This window comes from Anguilla rostrata, chromosome 1 (genome assembly GCF_018555375.3).
Source record: "Anguilla rostrata isolate EN2019 chromosome 1, ASM1855537v3, whole genome shotgun sequence".
In the NCBI taxonomy this organism is placed as follows: Eukaryota; Metazoa; Chordata; class Actinopteri; order Anguilliformes; family Anguillidae; genus Anguilla; species Anguilla rostrata.
In genome coordinates this window covers 53,800,721-53,828,486 of record NC_057933.1, presented here as the reverse complement: position 1 = coordinate 53,828,486, position 27,766 = coordinate 53,800,721, and the positions used below count along the sequence as shown (strand labels likewise).

The 27,766-nt window shown below is 47.6% G+C and overlaps 1 protein-coding gene across 4 annotated transcripts in view; it reads right to left on the bottom strand.

Annotated features, from left to right (window-relative positions):
* Positions 1 to 6,828: 6,828 nt before the first annotated feature.
* The window catches only part of atg5 (ATG5 autophagy related 5 homolog (S. cerevisiae)), a 32,371-nt gene continuing 11,433 nt past the window's right edge, over positions 6,829 to 27,766 (bottom strand). For all 4 annotated transcript variants that reach the window (XM_064342784.1, XM_064342801.1, XM_064342775.1 and 1 more), the window contains exons 7-8: positions 20,677 to 20,794; positions 6,829 to 9,348 (exon numbers count right to left, since the gene is read on the bottom strand). In XM_064342784.1, the coding sequence (XP_064198854.1) occupies positions 9,215 to 9,348; positions 20,677 to 20,794 (252 nt within the window). In that variant the 3' untranslated portion in view covers positions 6,829 to 9,214. The remainder of the gene's footprint in view (positions 9,349 to 20,676; positions 20,795 to 27,766) is intronic.

Genomic DNA, 27,766 nt, shown 5'->3' with positions numbered 1-27,766 from the left:
CCTTGGTAAAGGGGAACAAATATTACAACTGCAGCTAATTATTATAAGCTTTGCACAGGTGTTAGCAGTGCACTAGCGGTGCGCTTAATTGCTTGGAGAAGCTTTTCCATCAGGGCTGTTAGACATTATCAGTTAAATTTGCATCATATCTGTTATAACCGTGAAATAAATACTGCTATTCCACTCTCACTACAGCTAAAATCTAGAACAAATAAATAAACCTACTTAATTAACTTTAACTAAAATACTTCGTTTTAAAATAAATTATTAAGAGTAGTCTAGGTCTAATAAGTCGATGTGCATGCAACCCATGCTTAGGATAGCTAAAATAATAACAAATTATAATTTCTATTTAAAAACACCTTATGTAGGTTGTACAGGGGTAGCCTACTCCTATTCGTTTCAGGGTTGAAGAACATTCTAACTATTTGCCATTGGTGGCTAGAAAAATGTAAATAAACAGTTGGCCTTCTCGCCTTCAATTCAAACATCGCGTTCGAAATATCCGAATGGGGCTCAATGAAAACGATGAATAGCCAACTATAATAGCTAATCTAAACGGGCAGGCTATAACTCGTGACAATTAGACGAATGTAGGCTATTTATTAGTCGTAAATCCAATGTTGTTAGCCACCATATCTGAAGCAGTAGCCTAGGTCTAAAATGCCTTTGAATTAAAATATTTAACTCACCTTCATGCTATAGAATGGCAATAGAGTAATTGTATTAATGCCATCAATCAGGTAACTAGTTGGCTTCAAAATTTTAAAATGTTCTATGAACTCTTCTTTGCTCACACGAGCTCAATTCCAGATGCGCATTTTCAGTTAGCCAAATACTAAGCGCGTTTTTCTTCTTAGAAATGCAGTAGGCTACTTCTAAATGTAATAGCTGCAAATGTTCCTGAGATCAAATGAACCCCTTTGTATCACTAGCGAATTATCTAACAAAGATCTTGAAAGGGCGTAGGCTACTTAAAAATTATTTTATCTAGGTGTGATTTCTGAGTTCACAGCTGGGAGTGTTAATAGCCTAAATGTCTAGTAATTATGAACATGCAAAATGTAGCCTTGCAATCAAACCATTTCAGTAAAGCTGTAAAAAAAAAAAAAAAAAAAAAAAGTTTAAGTTTGGGGATATTTAGACAAATATAGGCCTCTGTTTTCCAGTCAGATGTAAACAGCCGTCTGAATGAGCAAATCGCAACTTCCCGGTCTTTCGTTTACATATCCAGGGTGCACATGTGCAGCGTTGTATTGATTTGGTAACAATGTATAGCTCCCTTGTTATTCGGAAATGATTATAAAAATTATATTTGTTAATAACATTATAAAGACTGATTCTGAAATCAACTGTTGATTGATTCTATTCTACTGGGTTCTCAACTGGCCTAAGAATAGAGATGCAGAGCATGTATCACAGGTTTGTCGGGTGGAGCTCTTCATCAGGGAACAAATAACTCTTTACAGTGGTGGAGAGTTTTAAAATCTCACTGAAATGGCGAGATGTGTATCATTTTCAGCGATTACAAATTTCAGGGAGCGAACACTTTCCAAATTAACCTCACATTTCTTTAAAAGCATATTAAGCTGCCTCAGTCGTTCAGGTGGCACATACATTTTCATGTTGTTGAACTTTTTTTACATTAATAAAATTCAGCAGAAAAAAAACCCAAAATGACTTGCGAAGTGTGCATTATATCGCTGGATATAGGAATATCTGATGGAATTAAGTAGCCGATAGTTCCCCCTAGAGTAACTAATAACACTTTCTTTATAATTAAACCCCAGGCCCTCGTTTGTACATACACAACTGTTCAATGTTTTGCTTATATTTTAGTTGTAAACAGCTAATGGGCTTGACTGAAAATTATCCTCTGTAATTCTTTCCCCTCAAAAACATTAGCCTATTATTGTCATAATTTAACTGGAAATTAAAATAAGACAAATATATGTTCCCTTTAAATTACTCTTGGATTAATACTCGGAAAATAAAACCTGATTCTTATCAATTCCTTGGAGTTTACTTTATCAGTAAGTGAAAATGTCCTTTTCCTCAATTACTGTAATATACAAGTTTCCAGCTCAGTTGCTTTTAGAAGAAAAAAAAATTAAATATTCCTGCCACAAACTAGTGACAACTCAAGCACTATTGCTTTTTAAAAAACTAAGCTTAGCTGGCAACAATGCTTTCATAAACAAAATGACTCTTGCAATGTTATAGACCAATAAATAATAATGAGCACTGGTTTACCAATGTATCACTAATGGTCTTGTTTACAGTTTCCAGCTGCTTTTAAGGCACATTGGAGCTGGACAGTTTCCCATCTCAAGTATGCACATACAGGCATGAAATATTCACTTTCTGTGTTTTTGGATACATAAGGATTTAATTTTATTTTTTTATTTTTTTTGGGAAAAGTTCCCTTCCTCATAACATTGTGTACTGTATGTGTTGCCTGTGCTCTAGTGTACGGCACTGTCATCTGTACACCCCCCCCCCCCCCCAACCCCAACCCCAACCACAAGTGGAAAACTGATTTGTCTGAATTTAGATTTCCAAAGAAAGCCAAATAAATGACAAAATGCATGCTGATGAAGTAATGTTTCCGATATGGATTTTAAGGGGAATTCAGGGCCTGATTTTTGCCCCCTTCACTTCCGAAATGAGAGTAGCTGAAATCCACACAGGCAGCCCATCACCAGTTCACAGAAAAACCATGTAAGATGTAACAGAAGAAAGCAATCTGTGGTTTGCCCTAAAAGACTATTTCTTTTAAACTGCCTGTCATTACTGTCTTACTGACACCCCCTGAGCGAGCAGCCCACGCTGTGGTTTCATGTTCATAGTATTTTTATTTTGTTTTTTAATAAGACGCCCTGAAAATAAGATTACGCATCTCTGAGAAGGGACACTTACGTCTGCGCAGATGGTGAGAATGGAAACCTGACACACCCCCTCAAACGGGCAAGCGGTCAGGGCAGGCCCCAGTGTCACACAGACCCTGAAGGGACAGGTCCCAAATCGGTGGTGCTGCAGTTGGTTGCCAGCGTGGGCTGCTCCCACACAAAACCTGATGCTACTCATCAAACAAATAAAACACAATGAAACATATACCCTGACGCTAACGGGAACTCAACGGCATCGTTTTATGGTGGAACAAGCTTCACTTCTCTGCCATTGCAATGGATTGTAAAAACAGGTCTACAGCCCCTGCACTGGTAGGACCTTAGATTGAGGACAGAGTCTCAAACCATTTCTGAGTTCAGTTCCATCGGTTCCCAGTCACCCGGAGCCACTGAAACTCACATGAATGCTGTGAGACTGACTGAAAGCATGTGCTCCGACACAGGACTCGGGTCCTCCAGTTGCCTTGATCGGAGGATTCCACAGGTTGCCAGATTGGTCTTCCCAACAACCACATCACAAAGGAACACATGGCCAGGAGGAATTTTTTAAATCATGAAATAGTGTATTGTGCCTTTTTCCTGTAAGTATTTTCCAGAAAAGGTGACTTCACTACAGTCGTTTATTCCCAGTAGAGATTAGGCACTATGCGTATAACAGGAAGAGTGAGTTAAATTATTTTAATATATAGCAATATTCATACTTGTGTAAACACACATTAGGAATTCAGATGCATCACGTTTGAGATCAATATCCTGAGAGAGAGTGTACTCAGTGTAATTATGAGACAGAAACATTTGGCAATGTGTATTGCATGACAGGTCATGCTAATAAAGCATTGAAACATTTTTAAATGAGAGAGAGAGGGAGAGGAGAACTTTTAAGTAAAAGCAACAGTATATAATTCAAAGATCAAAGGGACTGTTGTATGGTCCTGAACACTTGAATTGTCGAGAAGAAAAATATTTTGTGTGTGTGTGTGTGTGAGAGAAAGAGACAGAGAGAGAGCCACCTCTCATTAGAATTACTTCCACCGGATCGATCCAGGCCCCCTTTCATTTGTGGGCCCTTTTTTGTTCAAATCTAGGGTCTAATTAAAGGCTGAAGCAGTAAGTGCCCTCTGAGCCAGCTCCCCATACGAGGGCCCGCCCCCTCCCAGTCTACGGCCCATTCCCAAAGTCCGCAAACGGGCAGGTTGAGCATGTGACTGACGGCACTCTCCACCTTAACCCACTACAGACTGCAGAGTGACTGACGGCACTCTCCACCTTAACCCACTACAGACTGCAGAGTGACTGACGGCACTCTCCACCTTAACCCACTACAGACTGCAGAGTGACTGACGGCACTCTCCACCTTAACCCACTACAGACTGCAGAGTGACTGACGGCACTCTCCACCTTAACCCACTACGACTGCAGATGACTGACGGCACTCTCACCTTAACCCACTACAGACTGCAGTGACTGACGGCCTCTCCCTTAACCCACTACAGACTGCAGTGACTGAGCCCCTCCTAACCACTACACTGCAGTACCTCTCCCTTAACCTACAGACTGCAGAGTGACGGCCTCTCCACTAACCATACAGACGCAAGCACTGCGCCATGCCAAAGATGGCTCCACCTCCACCCGAAGACAAGCAGAGAAACGATCTGACTCTGGGGTGGCGTGGATATTACAGGTCTTTGCATCTGTCTTTACCTCCTGAAACACCAACACAAAACACCAATGCCTGACAGTTGTTTCCTGAAGGGGGGGGAGGCATTTCTGTTGAACAAATTGCAGTCTTCCTCTCCACGCACAAAAGCCAGACAGGGGCTCCAGACTAACCACAGCAGGTACAGACACTGATCACCTGAGCCCGACACACTCAGGCACTTCAGCTGTCAGGAAGAGGGGGAGAGAGAGGAATCCGACATCACTCTTCTGTGAAAAAGGGAGGGGTGCAATTTTTTAAAGACTTTTTGTCACATGTTCTTTCCATTTTTTTTCCAAGTCCATTAATTAAAATATTTACTTGCTTAGTTGCACACTAGTGAGTGGGAGAGGCACACTGGTGAGGGTGAGAGAGAGAGAGAGAGAGAGAGAGAGAGAGACAGAGAGACAGAGAGAGAGAGACAGAGAGAGAGAGAGAGAGAGACAGAGAGAGACAGAGAGAGAGAGAGAGAGAGAGAGAGAGAGAGAGACAGAGAGAGAGATTCTCTCATTAGAATCGATCCTGGCCCCCTTTCACTTGCGGGCCCTTTTTGTTCATGTTTAGGGCAGGATGTGGTGGGAGCGCAGCTGACCAGCCAGGTGACTGCGACTCCTCTCTGTGCAGGACGGATCTCAGCACCTGGTAATCTATGAGCCCCATCTAATGACAGGTTAGGCTTCCCGTCAGTAGGGGCAGAAAATGAAAGGGCGCCGGGGGGGTGGGGGGGAAGAAGGGAGAGTTCTCTCTGTTCCTCTGACTGAAAGCATTCGGGGCCCGGGTCCAGGTGCACACATGGGCGGGGGCGGGTCTCCCCGAGTGCATGGTGCGCGCTTCCTCCTGCAAGGGGGGGGAGGGGGGGAAGAGGGGAAAGTTCTGTCTCCCGTCACCTCATATAAGTTCACAGGGGCCCCCTGAGTTACGAGCGCGAGGGCTTTCCATTTCGCTTTAACATGGCAGTCAGCCGCGGCCAGAGGACCGGGCCGGGCGCAGAGAAACAGGACGCGCGGCGCTCCATCCCGCTTTCATCACAGAAGACATCAAAGCCACCTCCTCATTAAAGGAGACAGTTCTCTTCCTACGGCCACTTCCCGCCTGCTAATAACAGAAGGTGGGTTAAGACAGCGTTCAGTCGCGCAGTGTGTGTCAGCTGGCTGGTGACCCTTTCAGGATCTCAGCACTTACAGCAGTTTCACAAGCATAATGGCCTACTCTGTCACAGGGCCTAGAGACATCCTTGTTATTTGTGCTTTGTTTTGTTTTCCATGACGGCCCTGAGAATCACTCCGGATAAAAATGTCTGCTAAATGAATCGTTTAGCTAAATGTGAGCTTACAAATACAGATTTTAAAAGCTGTGGAGGCTGGTCTTCGACAAAGCCTATTTCCCACTCTGAGGTCAGAAATGGAAACTAATGGAAAAGGCTTTGTCCTTCGAGCCGCGGATGGCATTTTCGCTCCTGATCTTTTCCTCGCAGACGTAAACAGATGATTATCTCCGTCCCCGCTCGGCCCGGAACGCGGGCTATTGTAATTCACGGCAGCCCGCTCACGTCAGAAACGCGAAGCGCGCCACCAGAGGGACCACATTGCTCAAGTCTCGGGGATGGGGGGTGAGTGTGGCGGAGGCTCGGAACTTTCATGTGACGGATTTACTGGCAAGCCTGTGCCCCTTCTCCGGGATGGATCTTTATTTAATTAGCTCATCGAGAGCGCGCCATCGCGCTTTGATGTGCCTTCTCCCAGACTGGGGTAAACACCTCCTCCCTCTCGCGCCCCCTCTCCCTCGCTCCTTTGCCTGCTGGGAAAGCCCCCCTGCAGCACCGCATGCCGTTCCGAGAGGGAGAGACGCACATCATCTGGGACTGACTGGAAAAGTGCTCTGCGGTTTTTCAGTCCAGCCAACCGGAATCATGTCACGTTGGCTGGAGGCCTACTGCTGGATATGGACAGACACACAGACACACAGGCTCTCTCCCAGTACCTCTGTGCCAAGATGGCTCTCCTTGCTTCCACTGTGAGGCCAGTGCAGACCGGTGACAGAGCCGCAGGCCTTCAGTGCAAAGGTGCCAACTGCAGTCTTCACGCAACACTCGGATGCACGTGGACACAAGAGCACAAAGATTTACAATTTACAAACCGCCCCCCCCCACACACACACACACACACAACTGCACATGTAGCCACACATACACACATTTCCAGATTCCAAATAACACGACAAAACTATAAAACATTTGAATTTTATTTGAATGTTGATGCTTTGAGAAAAAAAAAAAAAATCCTCAAGTAAACTAACAAGTAAAAGAGAGAAAAAGCCTTTGCAAAGAAATATGTAGAGAGAAATTAAATGCACGTGTGGAGTTACAAGTTATGCAGGGAAAAAAACCCCCATATGGCCTTATTAATCTGCGGTGTTAATTAGTTTGTTCTGTCGTGTCGTAAATTCATTACACTATTAAGCTGTAAAGCCCCCCGAGCCAAAATGGCGTCACCGTCACATGGCAGGTCGTGACAGCTGGAATCAAACACTCAAAAAAGAGGAAAAAGAACAGATGACTGGTCTGGGAAAAAAGAACAATCAAACAATTACACAACTCTTCCGTTACATTCATGCCATCGCCCGACAGCGCTTTCCTCCCGGGCCCCCTCCTCCCCAGCGGGGCCGTGTTGAAAGAGATTCAGACGCAGTTGTTTGTAAACAATCTGCGGCGCGCGGACGCTGTTCTCATAGCGCGGGGCCTGCGCTCCACGCCGGAGCGTGCGGAGCGTTCTCCGTGGAGACGGGGCGGTCGCCCGGCGACCCGAGTGCGGGGCTTTTTCTGCTGGGCCAGCAGGGCACGGGGTGACGCGCTTATGGGAAGTCGGAGTCACGGATTCCTATAAATAAATAATTATTCTCAGCTGTGGCTCGTTTGCGCCGCGTCTCGGTTTAGCCCCCGCAGAACCCCGTGACCCCCCCCCCCCCGAAACGCGCAAAACGCAAACAAATGTGTTCAGGCCTGCGGAATCCTCCCCCCCCCGTTACGCCACTGCCACGCGGGGCCGGAGAGCTCAGCCGTGGTTACAGACCAGCACGTACGACTGCCAAAATGTGCGCCCGTCAGGAGACTGGGCACCGCAACGGACCCCACCACCCCCCGGGCCGCTGTGGCGTCGGAATGCATGGTGACCAATGTCACTTCCTTCTGTTAAAGCTGACAATGCATCTCTTCCTGTCTCTCTGATGGCCATATTATAGAGAAAATTAGGTGAGCGTTTAATTAAAAAGTGTTAAATGAAATATTCTGTCTAGGCCTGGGTTCTCTTTGGTGCAGAATCTGTGCGTGTTTTGGCAGGGCACAAACAATCAAACACACACACTCAGAAACACACACACAAACACACTCACAAACACCCACACAAACACACTCACACACAAGCACATACGCAAGCATACTCACACACAAGCATGTGCGCACAAAAACACACACAAACACAAGCACTGAACAGACGAGCCCCTTCGCTGGACACGCCAGCTCTGCTCAGAATGGTGGGGCCGGGGGGGGCGGGTCAACAGAAGGGCAGATGGAAAAATAAGGGGAAAACAGAGTGACTAGAAGTTAGTCGGAGCTTTTAAGATGCTGTGTTCTCCTTCATTCATCATGCAGTCCCCATTTGTCTCATCGCTGAGTGGCAAGCCCCCCCGAAACGCTCACGGCCCTCTCCTCAGAATCAGCACGTCCACGCTAAGACAAACATCGGTGACCTTCCTTCCTTACGAAATAAGGCAGATAACTGAAGCCGTGAGTCTGTCTGAGGGAGCCAGCACACTGCGAGCCATCTGCATAACCCCCAAACTAATTGGGATGGTGGGCAGGGTGGGGTGCGGTGCGGTGGGGGATGGGGGGGGGGGTCTGACATGAAAGCCAACAGAGCAGACAGCGAGAATTCCATTCCCTCTTTTCACACCTCTGTCACTCGGACCCCCCCACCCCCCGTGTCCCTCAATCCACATAATGCTTAAAAAGTGCGACATATTAAAATAATTACACCCCCCACGCAGGCATTGCACCCAGCCAGAGAGAGGAAGGAGTCCCTCGCTGGCCTAATTAGCCAGGCTTGGAACCCCGTGATTAACAGAGAGACGACGGAGGATCTAAAAAAGACGGGGCTGTAAATTAAACAGAAATGTTTGTTCCCCTTCGGGGGCGTGGGCGGGGGGGCAGGGGGGGCGGGGGGGGGGGTTTATCGGGCAGGCAGCGTGCGGCAGGGCCCCCCAGCAGTCCCGCCGAGGCGACAGGCCCCCCCGCTCTCTCCAGGAAACGCGCGTCTGTGTTTGTTTCCCCGTCCGATTGTTTGTCTGAATGTCGTCCGCGCTCATCACTTCCTCTCCTGTTCGCAAGGCCCGCAGACTGACTGACGCTGCGAGGAGGACCGCAAAAGAGAGGAGGAAGAGAGAGGGAGACACACAGAGGGAGAGAGAGAGGGGGACTGAAAAGATGAGTGAAGGCCAGAGCAATGGAGATTAAGGGAGAGAGTTTCCTCTGGGAGAGTTTCAGAGAGCGATGATGTCATAAAGGTGCGTCCCCCGGTGAGCTCTGTGGGCGCCGTTGGTTACGGGGAGGGGGCTGTCAGTCGTTAGTCGCCGGGATGACGCAGATGTGCAGGAAGTTGTCCGGGTGACTCAGGTGCTCACTCAGCCACTGGACGGGAGTCTCAAGCATGGGCTCGATCCCGTGGATGATGACCTGGTACTTCTGTTCATCTGCAGACACAGAGAAAGAGAGAGAGTAGAGGAGGAGAAGGGAGGAGAGGAGAGAGAGAGGGGAAAAGGAGGAGGAAGAGAGGAGAGAGGAAAGGAGAGGGAGGAAAAGGAAGATGGAGGAGGAGAAGGAAAGGAGAAGGGTGGAAAGACGGAGAGAGAAAGGGGGGATGAAGAAGGAAGGAAAGGGGGTAGAAAGAGGAGAGAGAAAGGGGGGATGAAGAAGGAAGGAAAGGGGGTAGAAAGAGGCAGGGAGAGCACTGCGAAAGGCGAGTGGGCAGAAGGGGAGAGAAGATCAGTCTCCCCTTCACACGTCCTCGCCGAGGCCACGAGGCTGCCTGACCCAACGTGACTCAGATCACAGTAAACGGGCCCCGAAGGGCCAGGGTGGCAGGGCCAGGGTGGCAGGGCCAGGGTGGCAGGACCAGTGCTAGAGCCCGGCTGGAGAAAGTGTAGGTGGAGTAAGAGTGCCAGAGCTGGGCAGGGCGGCTGTAGCCGGGGCCGGCCTGAATGAGCCCGTTAAATGTTGCGTAAGGAGCAGCGCTGCATCCGGTACCGGCTCGCACCCCTCACCTCCCTGTGACCCCCGTACCACCGGCCCGGGCCGCATCCCGACCGGGGAGCCAATCAATCACCAGGATCTGGGAGAGCTCTCGGGGCTGTCGCCCTGTCTTACGGACCGCCCCCCCCCCAACCCCCACCCCCACCCCCCCCCACCCCCCCGGGGTCACGGGGTCACGGACGAGGACAAATGAACCCCGTTTATCCTCCGGCGGTCCGAGCCCCGAACACAGACCCCTTCACCAGCGCTAACACACAATAACCGCCGCCCTGCCACAGACCAGCGCCCACAGGCACACACGCTCACAGCGCACCGCCCTACTGGTGCACGCCTGCGCCTGCGGTAAAGAGAATGTGTGTGTGTGTGTGTGGAGGTGAGCATGGCTTACACAGATGAGGTTGTGTGTGTATGTGTGTGCGTACGTGTGTTTGTGTGCGTGTGTGTGCATGAGTGCGTCTGTGTATTGTGTTAACATCAGCCTGCCCAGGTACAACAGATAGAAATTAGCGATCTAGCTAAATCTGGCACATTTACATCACATAATAGTGATGTTGATCAATGTGTATTGTCCCTATCAAATAAATAAATAAATAAATAAATAAATAAATAAATAAATAAATAAATAAAAGTATGTATTTGTAGGCATGTAGGAGAGTGTGTGTGTGTAGGTATGTAGGAGTGTGTGTGTGTGTAGGTGTGTGTGCGTGTGTATATGTGTAGGTGTGTGTGTTGGTACAGTGTGCATATGTGTGTGTGTGTGTGTGTGTGTAGGTACAGTGTGCGTGTGTGTGTGTTTGTGTGTGTGTGTGTAGGTGTAGGTGTGTGTGTTGGTACAGTGTGCATATGTGTGTGTGTGTGTGTAGGTGTGTGTGTAGGTACAGTGTGTCTGTCTGTGTGTGTGTAGGTCTGTGTGTGTGTGTATATGCGTGTGTGTGTGTGTGGGTGTGTGTGTGCAGGCACAGTGTGTGTGTGTGTGTGGGTACAGTGTGTCTGTGTGTGTGTGTGTGTGTGTGTGTGTGTGTGTGTGTAGGTACTGTGTGTATGTGTCTGTGTGTGTGTAGGGGTGTGTGTAGGTACAGTGTGCCTGTCTGTGTGTGTGAGCGTGTGCGTGGGGGTGTGTGCACAGAGCACCACTCAGCATCAGTTCCAGTTGACTCCAGGTGATACGGGAAGGCAGCAGTGTGAGTCATTGTGAGCTGCAGAGCGAGATCAGAGGCGCTCTCACAGAGCCACTTCCTCAGGCTGCACCGCACGCGCTGATAACTGCACATATCTCTAAACCATTTCCCCTCCCAGCCCCAGGGCCGCCCGTCTCATTCTCACTTTCACAGCCATGTGACGCCTTCCCAACACCCACTCAGCACATTTCTCTACCCCACCATGCTTACCTAGTCAGACCTAGTGTACTTCACTCATCCAACACACTCAAGTGTTCTTCACAGTACTGCAGTACTAAACACACGCAAGTGTTCTTCATAGTACTGCAGTACTCACTCAACACAGCCAAGAGTTACGACACTATATGCCCAAAAAGGCTCGATGTTTTTCCACAGTACTTCACAATGCTCATCCTCCCCAGCGTTGGTGTGTGTAACAGTACCACACAATGCCCATACACTGGGGGGTCCCAGTGTTCACACACCAGTTCCTTACACTTGTTCACAGTTCACAAATGGACACAGCTGGGTAAGTACAGGCACAGCTGGGTAAGCCCTGGCCCTCTCCTGAGGTCCTAACAGTTTACACACAAGCAGAGTTTACACCCAGGCACAGTGTCACAATGACACACTTCACACCTAAGCACAGTGCACACTGCAGTCCAGTACCTTGACACAGTTTATACCCCGGCACAGTTTATACCTTGATATAGTTTACACCACGACACGGTTTACACCCTGGCACAGCTTATACCCTGATATAGTTTACACCTCAACAGTTGACACCCTGGCACAGTTGACACACAGCTGCAGATGATTGCTGAAGTCAGTTTGCTCCTCTGACTGGTAATGAAGGAGGGAGGGAGGGATGGAGGGAGAGAGAGAGAGAGAGAGAGAGAGAGAGAGAGAGGTTCAATTAAAAGCTGGTTTAGCGGCAGACACACAGTCTTGCGGGCCGGGTGAGGGGTGGGGGTGAGGGGGGGTCTGGACAATGCTTTCTCTGAAGCTCTGACGAGCACGCTAACCTCTTTCACTGCTGATCGCCTCAAAAACAACTTAATTGAATCCATGGACACCAGAGACCACAGCCCGGCAGCTGCATCCATCACACAGCGGAAGGGTGGCCAGGCACAGGGTGAACACCAGTCCACAGAGACCCGCACATTAATCTCCAGAGAGAGAGAGAGGGAGGCAGGGAGCAGAGGAGGAACCAGGGATGGAGGGAATGGGAAAGGGAGACCAAGAGAGAAAGGGAGGAGAGAAGAGGGAGAGAGAAGGAAAGAAAAGCAAGGAGAGGAAGAGAGGAAGCGAAAGAAATAAAGGAAGGCGGTAGGATAAGGAGAGAGGGAACCGTGAAGGAAGGGAAAGGATAAAGACAGATGTGAAAACTCTCGGTGCAGATGGCAGCGCCCATCAATCAGAAGACAGAAGGGACATTAACCGTAAGGCTGCCGAAAAGAGTCACGAAGAGGGCAGAGGGGATTGGGCGAAACCAAACTCTGACTCCGCCCTCTAAAGCAAGCCCGAGAGGCCCAGAATTCTCCTTGCCCACTCATAACAGGACTCGCCAGGGTGGGTGGAGCTCACCGAGGCGGGCGAAGAGCGAGCAAACGATGGCGGCCGGCAGTTGACCGCCTATAACCTCACACGTAATACCAGGAGAACCGTTGCTCCAGGCAGCCGTTGACATGACCCACGCCCGTGTGTAAAAAAAAAAATCATGAAAAAAATTTTACAGAAAAAAATTCAAGCAACCAGGGCATCTTGAAGACTCTTGCCATCTGAAGGATCTCTGATAAGCTACTGTAGTCAGTGGGCGGCATCTGAGATGATAAATGCTAGGCTGTATCGCTAACGCTGAATAAAGGGCATGCTAACGCAAGGCCCGATGAAGAGGACAGCTCATTCCGCCCGTCGTGCTAAGTCACAGGAGATTCACCGTCAATCTCAGAAACACAATGATGCAACTACGGGAGTCTGTTACAGTAAATCACAGCAGAAACCGAACTGAGAAAAACTGCTTATGACCCAAAAAGATGACTGAAGCACACACATAGACACACACACACACACACACACACACACACGCACACGCACACACACAAACACACACACACACACACACAGAAAAACACACACACACAAACACACACACACACACACACACACACACAGAAAAACACACACACACAAATGCACACACAAACACACACACACACACACAGAAACGCACATACACACAAATGCACACACACACAGAAGCACACATGCACAACACACACACACACACACACACAAACATAAAAACACACATGTACACAGACACCCACACACACACAAACACACACACACACACACACACACACACACACACACACACACAAGCACATGGACAAAAGATTCACACCCATATAGACAGAGTACACACATCCACATACACAAACCGATTCTCACAAAGACACATCACAAAAGCATGCGCACATAAAATCACTTACTGACACCCGCTGTGTGGGCTGCACACACAGGTACACACACACACACACACACACAGGCCATGAGGCAGTTTCGCTGTGCTGTAAATGACCATGGGGGGCGGAGTGACACTCCCGATTCCTCGAACCCTTCGCTCCGTCCTCCTCCACCAGCAGCTGCAGAGCTGGGGGCGTCCCCACCGTCACTCTCACAATGAGAGGTGGGGGAATTCACCCGCGACAAAAACAACACAATCCTCCATTATTACAATAACCCTGGCCATCGCGACGTATCAGAGCATGAACACAATACCTGAATCAACACAAGTACAACTGCCCAACGGAAAACGTCCCCGGACGAGTACGAGCGCAAGTCAGCAGGGAAGGGGCTAAAAAAGACCACCGGATATCTGACCTTTCGGCTGCCTGAGGATCGACGCTGACCCCTGGAAACGTCTGAGAGGGAGAGGATGATGAAGCACGCTGACTGCACTGAAGGAGGCCCGTGTTTACGTGCGGCTGAGAGGCGCTCTAATGGAAGCAGCGAGCGCGAAAGGTTAATCTGAGCGCGCTCGGAGGCCCGACGCCTACCCGTCACACGCCGCTCCCCCCCCACCCCCACCCCCTCCACCACCACTTCCTTCCCCTTTCTCCAGCTCATCGCCATGGTAATCCTGAATCCGGGACATTTTTCATCCCTCCAAATCCCCACCTCTCCGGCCCAAAGCAGACTTTTTTTCCTTACTCAGGGGTCCATTAGTGCTCTTTTCCAGGCCGAGCTGTACGCGGCGCGGGGCTGTTTGTCATGCCACTGGCCGTGTTCACAGCGCAGACCCTGCTCATTACTGGGGGTCAGAGGTCAGGGGGCACACAGGTGATCCAGCCCCCAATGCCGGGGGAAAAATGGCTCAGACACCACCCCCCATGCACATACCCCAATTTACGCTCTAACTGTGATTTAGACTGCTAAAGAACCGGCACGCTGCCAAAAATCGAATGTGCCACGTAGTACAGAATTTGCTGGCCGTGATATTAGGTACATTCCAAAACTAGTCAAAAAAAAAAAAAAAGCAAAAATCGTAGCCTTCATAACAGTATAGTGCGCCCACACAGTCATGACAACTTCAACCCAACTAATCAAATTCAGAAGATGACGTCTGCACATTTTCTTTCCAGAAATATGCAATTTCACAGTGCAGACTATGCTCTGCATTCTCAAGTTTTCATAACAAACTGACCTAATTAACAGCTTTAAAGAAATCTGACAAACAATACAATGAGATGTCTGCATTACCCATTCTGCCAATAATCCAGTGTGGTGGATTTATCTCATCTAGCACCAATCAAAATGCTGCATACTGACAACCCCCCCCCCCAAAATCACACAACAGCACAGTGACCACTTCTACTACATCAGTTATACAGAATGGTTCCGATTTTCCCTTATTAAAGGACATTTCAATCCAATGAAAGTGAAAATAAATTCAAATAAAATTCACAACATAACATGCTAGAATTATAGAACGCTCACATTTCTCTACATTTAAAATGTATGTCGACTGAAAAAAATAAAAATAAATAGAAAATTTAAACCTAATTTTAGCCAACGTCCTTCCAAAAAAGTAGGTCTTCTCTGTCAAAATGGACGGGCAGAAGCACACAGCAGAGCTGAGAGCGGCTGCATGTTTCTCTGTCAGCACACCCAGGTGAGACAGACACCGGGCCACACCCACCTGTGGCTGCGGCTCTGACGCTAGACACGAGCCGGCGGCAATACGCGGCGGTTGCCCAGCAGCGAGCGGGTATGAGGGGGAGGGGACGTTCGGTCGCGTGGGGAGGGGAGACTCCTGATTGTCAACAGCTCTCTTAAGCCGCCAATTCTGGTGAACCACAAGAGAATTAGCTGGCCTTACCCACAGCAACACAACATTCCATACAGTCCATCACCATGAGCTGGGTGCTCCTGCTCTGTATTCACAGAGAGCGCTTTCTCTACGATACTTGAAACACTGCATTTCTGAACTTAACGTTTCGCCCTACTGTTGGACAGGCTTTAAGGCTGTCTATGCCAATTACAGACCAGTCTCTCAGGCTGGCTGTCTTTGCAAACTGTTGGCCAGACTCTAATGTTGTCTTGCCTCATTACTGACTAGACTCTTAGGCTAACTTGGCTAACTGTTGGCCAGACTCTAATGTTGTCTTGGGACATGACTGACTAGGCTCCGAGGGCGAATTGGCCTACAGAGGACCAGACTGTAATGCTGCCTTGGCCTCTAGAGGACAAGACTGTAATGCTCTCTTGGCCTACAGAGGACCAGACTGTAATGCCCTCTTGGTCTACAGAGGACCAGACTGTAATGCCCTCTTGGTCTATAGAGGACCAGACTGTAATGCCATCTTGGTCAACAGAGGACCAGACTGTAATGCTCTCTTGGCCTACAGAGGACCAGACTGTAATGCTCTCTTGGCCTACAGAGGACCAGACTGTAATGCTCTCTTGGCCTACAGAGGACCAGACTGTAATGCCCTCTTGGCCTACAGAGGACCAGACTGTAATGCCCTCTTGGTCTACAGAGGACCAGACTGTAATGCCCTCTTGGTCTACAGAGGACCAGACTGTAATGCCCTCTTGGCCTCTAGAGGACAAGACTGTAATGCCCTCTTGGTCTACAGAGGACCAGACTGTAATGCCGTCTTGGCCTATAGAGGACCAGACTGTAATGCCCTCTTGGTCTACAGAGGACCAGACTGTAATGCCCTCTTGGTCTACAGAGGACCAGACTGTAATGCCCTCTTGGTCTACAGAGGACCAGACTGTAATGCCGTCTTGGCCTATAGAGGACCAGACTGTAATGCCCTCTTGGTCTACAGAGGACCAGACTGTAATGCCGTCTTGGTCAACAGAGGACCAGACTGTAATGCCCTCTTGGTCTACAGAGGACCAGACTGTAATGCCCTCTTGGTCTACAGAGGACCAGACTGTAATGCCGTCTTGGCCTATAGAGGACCAGACTGTAATGCCCTCTTGGTCTACAGAGGACCAGACTGTAATGCCGTCTTGGTCAACAGAGGACCAGACTGTAATGCCCTCTTGGTCTACAGAGGACCAGACTGTAATGCCCTCTTGGTCTACAGAGGACCAGACTGTAATGCCCTCTTGGTCTACAGAGGACCAGACTGTAATGCCCTCTTGGTCTACAGAGGACCAGACTGTAATGCTCTCTTGGCCTACAGAGGACCAGACTGTAATGCCCTCTTGGCCTACAGAGGACCAGACTGTAATGCTCTCTTGGCCTACAGAGGACCAGACTGTAATGATGTCTTGGTCTACAGAGGACCAGACTGTAATGCCCTCTTGGTCTATAGAGGACCAGACTGTAATGCCCTCTTGGTCTACAGAGGACCAGACTGTAATGCCCTCTTGGCCTATAGAGGACCAGACTGTAATGCCCTCTTGGCCTATAGAGGACCAGACTGTAATATGCTGTCTTAGCTTGCTGTTACTAAAGCCCAGGTGCGGCCATCGTGTTGCTCTTGTAAGATTTAGTCTGGGCGGAGACGCAGGTAACCAAGACTGTGATTAATTCACCTCAATCTCTTCTGTCTGATGGAAAAATTTGGATTTTTTTTTTGTTTTTTTTTCTTAGCTAGTGAGACAGACAGTTTCCGTGTTTCAAAACAAGGGCGTTTGACTCTGACAAGTCAGTCGTGTGAGAAAGAAACGAAAGGGAACAATCACCAGGAAAAACAGGAAGCTTTCTGTATACAGGAACTCTGGAGGTCCATCTGTCCCGGAGCAAGGGCTGTTTTTCCATGTGAATCACAGAGCCTGCGAGCCTCAGACGCACCGACACGCCGTGCGACATGCCCAGCCGAGCCGCCGCGCGCTGTCAGAACACACGCAGACACGCACGGGGACGCGAGCACTTTCACTCGCAGGCACGCACGCACGCTGACATGCGAACGCACGTGGGCGCACACACCCAGGCACACTCACCGGCGGACCTGCGAATCCTTTAATCTCCCGGCGTTCAACAGCCGATTAGCATGACGAGCACGTCAGCTGAGTCAGCAAACCGTCGTGCAGAAATAATTAAGCGCAGGGACGACAAAGCAGAACAAAATACATACTGTAAAAATGAAACAAAGGAAGCACCACCCGGTGGATACGCACACAGAGGCGTGCGCACACACACGCATGCACGCACGCGGACACGCACAAACGCACGCACGCACAGTGGTTTGGCAATACACTACAGAACTGGCCAAACATGAGGGCTTCTGAGTTGGAGCTGAGATAAGTAGTACTTAGAGGACCGCAACACCATGTTCCTCCACTGACAGGAAATAAAAACATGTAGAGAGCAGCCAAGACAGAGGGAGGGAGGGGGGGGGAGGGGAGAGAGAGAGAGAGAGAGAGGAACTCTGATCTGTAATCGTACAGCACTGGTATTTGTAAATCAGAACGTGGGAGAAATTACATAAGAGCACAACTGAATCAGAGTAAAAGTAACACGTCTGGCCTTGGGGATTAGAAAAAAAATGAATGCGTTCATCTTTTTAAAAAGAGCAAATAAAAGGGCAGCAAACGTCCGCAGCTAAAGCGGTGCTTAGCTCAGTTTCAGTCCCACACACTGCTCAGCTCTGGACGACTGAGGCCAGCAGGCTGTCCCATACTGCGGCTCTGACGCACAGCAGCAACAGCACCCTTACTGACGCGGAACTGGAACAATCTGCAGCCTTTCAGTCCAAAACAGAGCCCCGCCAGATCCGAGAGGCGACGCTGCCCAGGAACCACAGCCATACTGAGGGATGCTGCAGTGCGTGGGCCGGCCCCTCCGAGCTCTGCGACTCGCTGCGTGGGCTGCACCAACCGGGCCAGTTGTGTGTGGGAGGGGGGTGTTTCACACGCAGCCTATTCCATGAGTTCACTCAGGGCGGGGGGATTTCTGCACCCTTCATTTATTAGAAATAACGCCGCAGTGTGCCTTTTTATAAAAAGTCAGAAGAAAAACAAAAATCGAATTCGAACAACCACACACAAACGCCAACGGGGGAACCCTATTTTTTTTTTTTCACCAAAAGCCGATTCACAGAAAACGAAATTTGTTCTATAAAAGCAAAAGGGCATTTATAACACGCGCTGACAAGGCGCTGCGTATTTCAGATGAATCAACCCTAACCCGACGGACGGGGGATTCAGGGCTCCGAGGGGCGGCTCTGACGTCGCAGGCTAAATGGAATAAGATGTTCGTGGTGAGGAGCCACTGGAAGAACTGCATCCCTGAGGGTAACTCCCAGGTTCTAAGTTCACACTACATCTTCTTTTTTGACACAAGAATTATAATAATTTGACAGTAATTATGAACATTATTCTTAAGGTTGCATACAACTGTTGCCACGGTTGAGAATTATTACTAATAATTATTTGGAGCTACTATGGCTGGGAGATAACATATGACCTTCTTTTGCCACCTTACAAGACACAATAGAGAACTCTAAACAAAACGCCTCCGTACTGGCAGTATGAATTAGGCCTATGTGTAAGAAGTAATTTTTTTGGTAATGGGTAAACAACAATTTGGGAGCTGGGGAAGACCCACATATTTGGACAGGCTTCTTGCGGAACACATCCGCACTAAAACCAGGAGTTAGTGGAGCAGGAGGAGTAGACGGCACCTGTCAAAGACGACCACGCCTCAGTCACCCGCAGAGGGACAAAAAACTGCACACACACAAACACAAGCACACCTGCAGTCACACACATGCACACACACACGTGCACAAGACCGTGCGCATGTGCAGACGTACACACTCGCACGAAGGGGCGGGGCACTAACAAACTCCCACACTTTCGGCATAAAACCGAAAACTCCTCTAAGCCGAAGAAGTCTTTCATCTCTCCCACGGGGCAGAGGTTTCACTGGCGAGGAAGAGGAGGAGGAGAACAAAGCTCCAGACTCTCGCTTTCATCCCGCCGGCCTGGCGGAGCAGAGGACCGGGGGCAGGGCCCGGGCTTGTGCACACCCAGCGCCTGCGGGCCCCCTGTCTCCCTCCGCCTTTGTCCGCTTATCTGCTTCCTCTCCGGGGGACCCACATGGGCCCTGTTTAGGCTGCAGCTCGCCCTCTTTCACAGAGACGATGCGCCCTTCCTCCCCGCCCCACCCCCACCCCCACCGCCACCACAACACAACTATCTGCACATCTAACCGTGAATCACACAAATTCCTCTCTACACTCCCCACTACTGCTGAAAACATCAAGGGCATAGATAACTTCTACCAGGAGGGGAAATATAATTCTATTTTAAGCACAATGAAGTCCTGGGGACTGTACTGTCATTCAATCTAAAGGCTGATGACTCCGAGAGCAAAAAAAACTGCAACAGAAGAACTCACATTTACATGTTCTTTATGTGTTTTGCCTTCACTGCTGATTATTTCAAGTATCCTTGACCGTTGCATCTGGTAGTCTGCCCCTTCCTACCGCTAACATAGGTTAACCTCCCCATCCAAAAGGCCCTAGTTCAAATAGTCCTCAGCCATAAACACACACTGGCCCAACATAGCTGCACTTGTGCAAGTTCATCCTGTTCCAAAATGGAATCCAGAGCCTCGTAACCTGGACAGCCCCTTTCCTGCATCACGTCTACAGTCTGTTCTCACCACCAAACATTCTCCTGTTCATGCTCATGTCTTTATGAACGGGTATAAGGTCTCAGCTCATGGGCTTCGTTCTGCTAGACCAAAAGATCTGCATCTGCCTTATAGACTGCGGTACAAAGGTGAACCACAGCAATGGTTGGGTCAAGGGAAGGTTGCAAGGGGCGAAGCAAATGAGGAAATTTGGCGGAGTCAATGATAGGATGGGTGCAGTCCATGTGGCTAAGGGGAGAGTCAATGCCAGGATTAGTAGAAACAATGCAGTTCACACAGTCCGTAGGTGGTGTGCTGGGTGGAAGGAGAGGCAGGGTCAAACGAAAGGCTCTCCAGCTCAAACTGGAGGGGTCTGTGTGGTCAATGGGCCAAGGAAAGCCCTCTTAGGCATGATTTTGCATTGATGAGTTCATGGGTTAGAAGGGGAAGCTATGTGCTCAGGATGTAAGAGTTTGTGGGTTGGCGGGGGCATGGGTGGTGCATACCGTCCTGGGGTATGGCAGCCGGGAACATCTCCTTCAGTAGGTCTCCTAGGGTGTGGGCGTGGCCATCGGGCGACAGCGGGCGGAACAGCTTCTGGATGAACGGCCTGTCGCTCATCGTCTGCAGAGAGACAGACAGAGAGAGGTGAGGTCTGATGTCACAGTGAGACAGGAAGAAAGAGAGATACAAACAGAAGAGAGAAAGAAGGGTGGGCGATATACAGCTGAAGAGAGACTGTGAGCCAGTGAAGGAGAGAGGGAATATTAAAAACATGCAATGGCAATGTAATCCTTTTATCATAATAAATATCATAATAATGCCAGAGAGGCTGACTTGGACTGTGAACCAGAAAGAGAAACGAGGGTTATATCACAGGGTTAGAGCACTGAACAATGAGGTCACGAGTTTGAATCCGTGGTGGGACACATCAGCTCAGTTGACTAACAGCTACAGCCATCACATGCTCCCTGATTTCTGATCAAATAAATTCCATAGATTTGCAGCAGAAAATGATGTGACTAAGAAATCAGCTGACTTACTCCAGAATGGCATGAATCAATGAGCGGAAAGAGGAACGCACACCGCCCCATTTTATTACCCAGCTTCTTTATCTGTGCCTCATTCCAACACATGCAGTCACAGCCAGGGATGCTAAGCAGAGCGCCCTCCAAGATCACTCAACCCCTCGATACAGATCAGCAAAGACAGTAAAATAAATGATGCAGATGATGAGCTACCATGTATGCTCATCTGTAATACGATAAATTGTAATTGGAAAATGATATTCTTTCATACCTATACAACAGCTCACTGAAAATGATTTTTCAACACAAATAGATGTGCCACAATTATTCGCACCCCAAATGATTTTTCTTAATAAAATCAAGAACTAAAATAAGCTATTTTTTAAGTTTAATATCTTAGGGAACTGTATTGCGGCCTCCCATGGCTCCACTGGGGTATAAAAACGAGGTGACAGACCTAAAATTCATCTGGCACCATCAGCATGGGGCATTGCAGCTATAAGAAGAAACAAGACAAAAGGTTGTTGACCTTCAGAGGAGATGCTTACAAACAAAGGGGAAAAATATACCACTCTGTAATATAAAGTCAATAATTAAAAACAACTGGAACGGTAGTCATCCTGCCTGGGAGAGGATGCCTGTGGAAGCCCCCCCCCCACCCCCCCTCCAACCCCCCCAGTGAGGCAGACAGTTTGGAGAGCTACAAAACATGATTGCATCTCTAGACACAAAGTCTCCAAATCTACCATAAGACAGCACTTCCATTCCAACAGGTTTTTTCAAAGGCCTGCCAGACAACCCTCTATTGAGGGTAATCAACAAAAATAAATGTCGGGAGCTTGTTAAATGGCACTGGATTACTTTGACTGCAACTGGGTGTTACAGTCACTTGAGCCAAAAAAAGAACTTTCTGGCCAAGTGCATCAGCGTTCGGCTTGGTGCAGGATGAAGGGTGCGTTGCTTATGTTGAAGAAACGCCATATCTATGGAATCATGAACTCCAGCAAGTACAAAGTCATTATGGCCAACATCAAGTCATCTAAGTTATGATAGCATAAAGGTATACCATCACTACAACTCTGAATCATACCACTGTGCCTTTTTAATAATGCTGAAAATTGTAAGTATTTAAATAGCAAATTACTAACATTTCTGACACAGTACACAGCTAATATAAACCAACATAAATGATTGTTGTTCTTTTGATAATTTTTATTTGTGTACCAGGTAACCGTAATGGAATTTGTCGTGCCAATAAAGCTCGATATCAGGCGAAGTGAACTGGAACGCTCTGTTGTCTCTGAGGGGAAAGGGACCGAAGCGGCCCTTTTGGTAATAAAATAAGCCCGTACAGCGCAGCACCGCAGGGCTGTAATGCATTACGATGCTGAGCAGTGAGTGTGTGTGACACAGACGCGGCGGCGGCGGCGGCGGCTCGTCTGGACCGCGCAGGGCCGTGCTGGGGGTCCTGCGGGCACGTGGACCCTGCGCCCGCAGTTACTCACTCCAATTACTGCCGTACCCCCCGCACGTGTTAGAGGGGCGTCTGTCTCCCCGTGATGGGAGGCAATGGGCTTTCGGGAAGGGGTTGGGGGGGGGGTTTGCGTCTGGAGGTTTATGGGGCTGCCTGTCCGTGTGCCAAAACCCCACCCCCACCCCCAATTCCTCTCAGTGAGTCAGGGCTCAGGGGTTGTGGGTGGGGCTTAGGACACAGGAGATGGGTTTGGGAGCGGGGGGGTGGAGCAAAAAAGCTGGGGGTATGGCCAAATGGCTAAAGGTTGTGCCTGGAGGGCTAGGGGTGAGAATGCGGGCTATGAGGGGTTGGTGGCTGCTGAAATCCAGGCCAACACTGATTATGTGAGCACTGACGTATCCACAAAAATAAATAGTTATGTGTGTATATGTAGTTGTATATTTCATTAACTTAAATATTTGACAACCTAACCAGCTGAAGATCACCTCATTTAACTGCAGTTCTCAGTTTCAAGCTGAATCTGAAGTGAAAAGTGATTTTCTCTCTATTCTGTCCTTCACTACGTTCAAGCCCAAAAAAATGTTTGAAGGGAAACCTCAGTTTATATTGCAGTAATAAAAGCTTTATGTGTGTAATACACAAGCCGCATAACATTCTATAAAACTATGCAGGGTAATTAGGGCCTACTTTCTTTTACTGCAAGCAGCCAAGGAATGATCCTAACCCAACATAAAATTATTGAAAACTTAATGACAAGAAATAAAACTAAACCAATAAATGTCTTAAATAATTAATTTAACAAGGTAGGTAACTGGGCCTTTGATTGGAGAGCCTAGTCAAACGTGGTTGTCCAATCAAAGACTTCATATATATGTACTTACATTAACCACTTTCTACCACAGAAATAGAAAAATCCAACCCTGTGAGCCGGACCTATGCAGACTCAAAGCTTTCTATTTTAAAGTGAAAGTAATGTCTTGGTTTGTGCTATCCAGCTTTTCCATGTCCTCGGGGATAAAAATCATTTGTCAGCAATGCTTAGCAGCTATTTTCAGAATGTGCTCTTCACCCAAGATGACTGGAATCTCTGATCAGAACACAATACTGCTGGCCACAAAGCTAACTACTTTAATGACATCGCTTCCGTTTCACTGGTAAACCCACCAGCTCCATTACATATGTAAGAGCCATTTGAGAGAGTACCCCCGCCAGTTCACTGGAAATTTAATTCCAACCAGAAGTCAAATGATAAACAAGAAACAAGGGTTTCCAGAAATTCTTTATACTGTAATGTAGCCTACTTCTAATGAAAAAAGATAACAAAATACTTTGATAAAGATCGGACATTCTGAATTTATTCTTGATACTTGAAAAAAAGAATTCCCTCAACAACCCAAGGAGTTCAACTTAAAAACAGTCTTGAATGACTGTTTGAGACCACAGGATTGAAGGGTGGAGGCTTTACAGCTAGCGCCACTGAGCTGTGCATTTAACAACAGCAACCAGTGTTCAGGATTAAACAGACCTCATAAACGCCAGTTTCATATGTGTAGCACATCTTGTACTTTTATGTTTAATGAAATTATCGCTATAAGTAAACACAACAGCTGTTACAGCGCCACCATGTGGTTGAATCAATGCCATTGTGGGTATGTGGAATTCTCACGCAGCCATCTATACATTACATTACATTACAGGCGTTTAGCAGACGCTCTTATCCAGAGCAACTTACACTGTATCCAATTATACAGCTGGATATATACTGGAGCAATACAGGTTAAGTACCTTGCTCAAGGGTACAACGGCAGTGTCCTATCAGGGAATCGAACCTGCAACCTTTAGGTTACAAGACCTCCTTAGCCATTATACTACACTCCTGCCCCAATACACTAACCAATATTTGTCAGTTTTTCAGAGGTAATCTGCACTTTGAAACCAATTCTCCAGCAATACAAATATCCGAAATTCCATTGGCTTGCAACAATATATTGTTTTCAGAAAACTCAAGGTTAAACCATTTTAAAGAGGATGTTCAGAAGAACAAATTAGTGCAAGTCACATGTCATTAGGCCATGTGGTTTAATTCAAGTTCCACAAGCAACAAGCCACGACAGGCTAGTTTCACTGGCTCCCCAAAAGCAGCCCGGTTTCTTTACATACATTACCATGGAATTTGGAACTTGCTTACAAGTGTGCCAGCTTTCACAGCAATATGGTCATCACTTATCACTGATTTTATTTTGCACATGAGAATCTTGCCCAAATTCATACCAAAAGACTGATACTAATTGTGTGCATCCATACAAAGATATTAAACAATACCGGTGGCATGCTAACAGCGTTAGCTCCATAAATGGCTGCAGATGGACACACCACTAGCTCGCTTAGCTCCTACCTTAGGATCCACTGCAATTCACCATGAGCGAGCAAATTAGACTAGCATCATATGTCAATTTAACTTGCTTTCCATTCGTGGTGTCGCAATAACTTTCTTTTGTGCATCAAGTGTAGGCTAATTCTTTAATGGAAAAAAGAGACAGCTATAGAATTTGACAATGGCTCACTTCTTCATTCTACCACATCACAAAATATGATGAATCATCCAAAAGTGTGTTGAAAAAGGAAGGCAGGGTCTTAGCTATTTCTTGCCTTTATTTCAATAAAATTATGTTTTCTTTTTTACATCGTGAATCATAAAATAGGACAACATCTGCCATTTGACTGGCGTATTTCATTTTTTTATTATATTTGGTGCTTACCCTTTAAAGATGAGAGTCATTAGAAGAAGGCGAAGGTGCATTTAGCATGAGTAGATAAGTATGCCTAAAGTATACCATATAGTTTATACAAGCTTTAATTATCATAAAAAACACTATTACAGCATGATTATTACTCGGGCTGCGTGCCCGAGTTAATGTTAAATCCCTCTATGGTCCTGCCAAGTTTGCCTTCTGACTCTGATGTGCACTTTGTAACTGCTGGCAAAAAAAGGAATAAATCAAAATCTGAACAATAAAAAATAGTGCCAACGCTCTTATGCTGCTTGGCTCCCGAATCGCTGTAATAATAACATCTGTTAACAACAAACAGCAGGCCCAATTAACAAACACAACAAAGCCTGCTGAACAAACTCTTTTGGAATGCACGTACATGTTGATATGCCAAACTGAGAAAGGCACAAACAGCCTTTGCCCTTCTTTCCAGATACAAGCCATAACCTTTACAACACATGCAATATTGATGTCACAGCAACAGTTTTTTTTAAATCATAGCACTATTTTGTAACACTTCCCTTAAATACTAGAAACTGACAGTGGGTTTTTCTGGATGCACAACGTGAGCAAATTTGCCTAGAGTAGAATTCAAGTCTGTGCATATTAAGAGAACACACCGGCAGTCACTGCAAAGGCTGACTGCCTTTCTCCCCACATTGGCTCAAATGAGTGCTTTCAGCATTTTCACTACCTCTGAAAATGATCAGCAGTTAAGGACTGTGTGACACCCTGTTTGCACATGGTTCGACACACAACAGAGACAGAGGGACAAGGAAAAAGCGATTGATTGATGAGCTCGGACCACGAGCCTTTACATCAGTCACCGTGCTGACACACAAAAAAAGAACCAATTGAATACACGGGCGGTAAAATATTAATGGCGCTGGCACTTGATTTGAGTGCATGCAGCGAGCTGTCACGCACTGGAGACGGGCCAGGGGCCCATTGTGAAGAGCCGTGCCTGGGACACTGACGGGGGTGTCAGAGTGAAAAGACTGGGCAGGGGAGGGGGCAGAGCCCGATGGTGACAAACGCCACCCCCTGACACACAATAGGAACTAATCATGGGCCGGCGAAAAGGAAACCTGCCACGCGCGGGCTCGGGTGTCGCGGCCGGTAAGCGACACCGCCCCGGAGCCGGGGGAAGGGAAGGTGGCCCGAAGGCGCGGCCCCGGGCCGATACGGTTACCAGAAAGACTGACTCACCCGCCCGCAGGAAGCGCCGGGTCGCGCGAGCACCGGCCGGAGAGGCCGAGCGGGGGAGAGAGAGAGTGCATTAAGTGACAGCGGCGTTGATGCATTTTTAAATACCGCCATTAATTATTGAGCCGCGCGCCATACAAAGAGGGCCATTAATCCCCGCGGGGCTGCACGATATGCAGCGACGGCCAACACTTTCTTTTCAGCGGCCGCGACGCTCGGGGGGGGCAGTGCAGCGCAGGGCGGGGGAACCGGCTCCAGAGAGCCCAGGAACCCCCCTGCCATCCCCCTCTTTCTCAAAGCCATGGATTCAGCCAGGGAAAAGGACATTAAGCTTATTTTTTCAGATGAGAGGCCATTTATTAATATGCAAGTTCCCCATATTGACCGACACCACAAACTGAAGTACCTTAAACAGTCTGTCAAGGTCCTGTTCCTCCAAAGAAATAGGAAAAACTGTCAATATCCAAAAAATTAATGATGACCCAGAACAAGGTCTTTCAACTCCAATCTGAACATCAAATCTTTTTATTAAGTGTAAACTCTGGTCTCTAATCAGTTTCTAAGGGCACAATTAATTTAAAAGGCTAAAAAAAAACGCTTTTTATAGATTATGGCAAATCACTCAAAAAAATTCAAACTGAATGAATAAATAAAATCTAAATGCGTTGTCTCAAGTCCTCAGATGTAATTATCTATATATGAGATATTTCAAGGATTTTCAAGGAAGGCATGGGGACCTGATATAACTACCCACAGCTGTCCAACAATATCTTTATTATGTTTTCTGATAAGCATGCATGACAATTCATGCACAAGGGGAAAATAATACTTGAAAGTGACTATTTAAAATAAAAATTTGAAGATAATCAAAGAGGTGTGTATTTCTAGTCCATAGCACTTCTTTCAGACTACGCACAGCAGTTACAATACATGATGAGTCTGATCTAATACAGTATTTAGTGGGCTAAGCACAGAGCCTCCAAGTGCTGGGACATTCCACTTTGAGTCTATTACTGGACAATAGGATTTCCTGAGTCTATCTGATGAAGTTAAAATAGTTCTCATGATCACACACTCAAATACATCAGTGAGATGTTACAACTGCAAAAATGTTTTC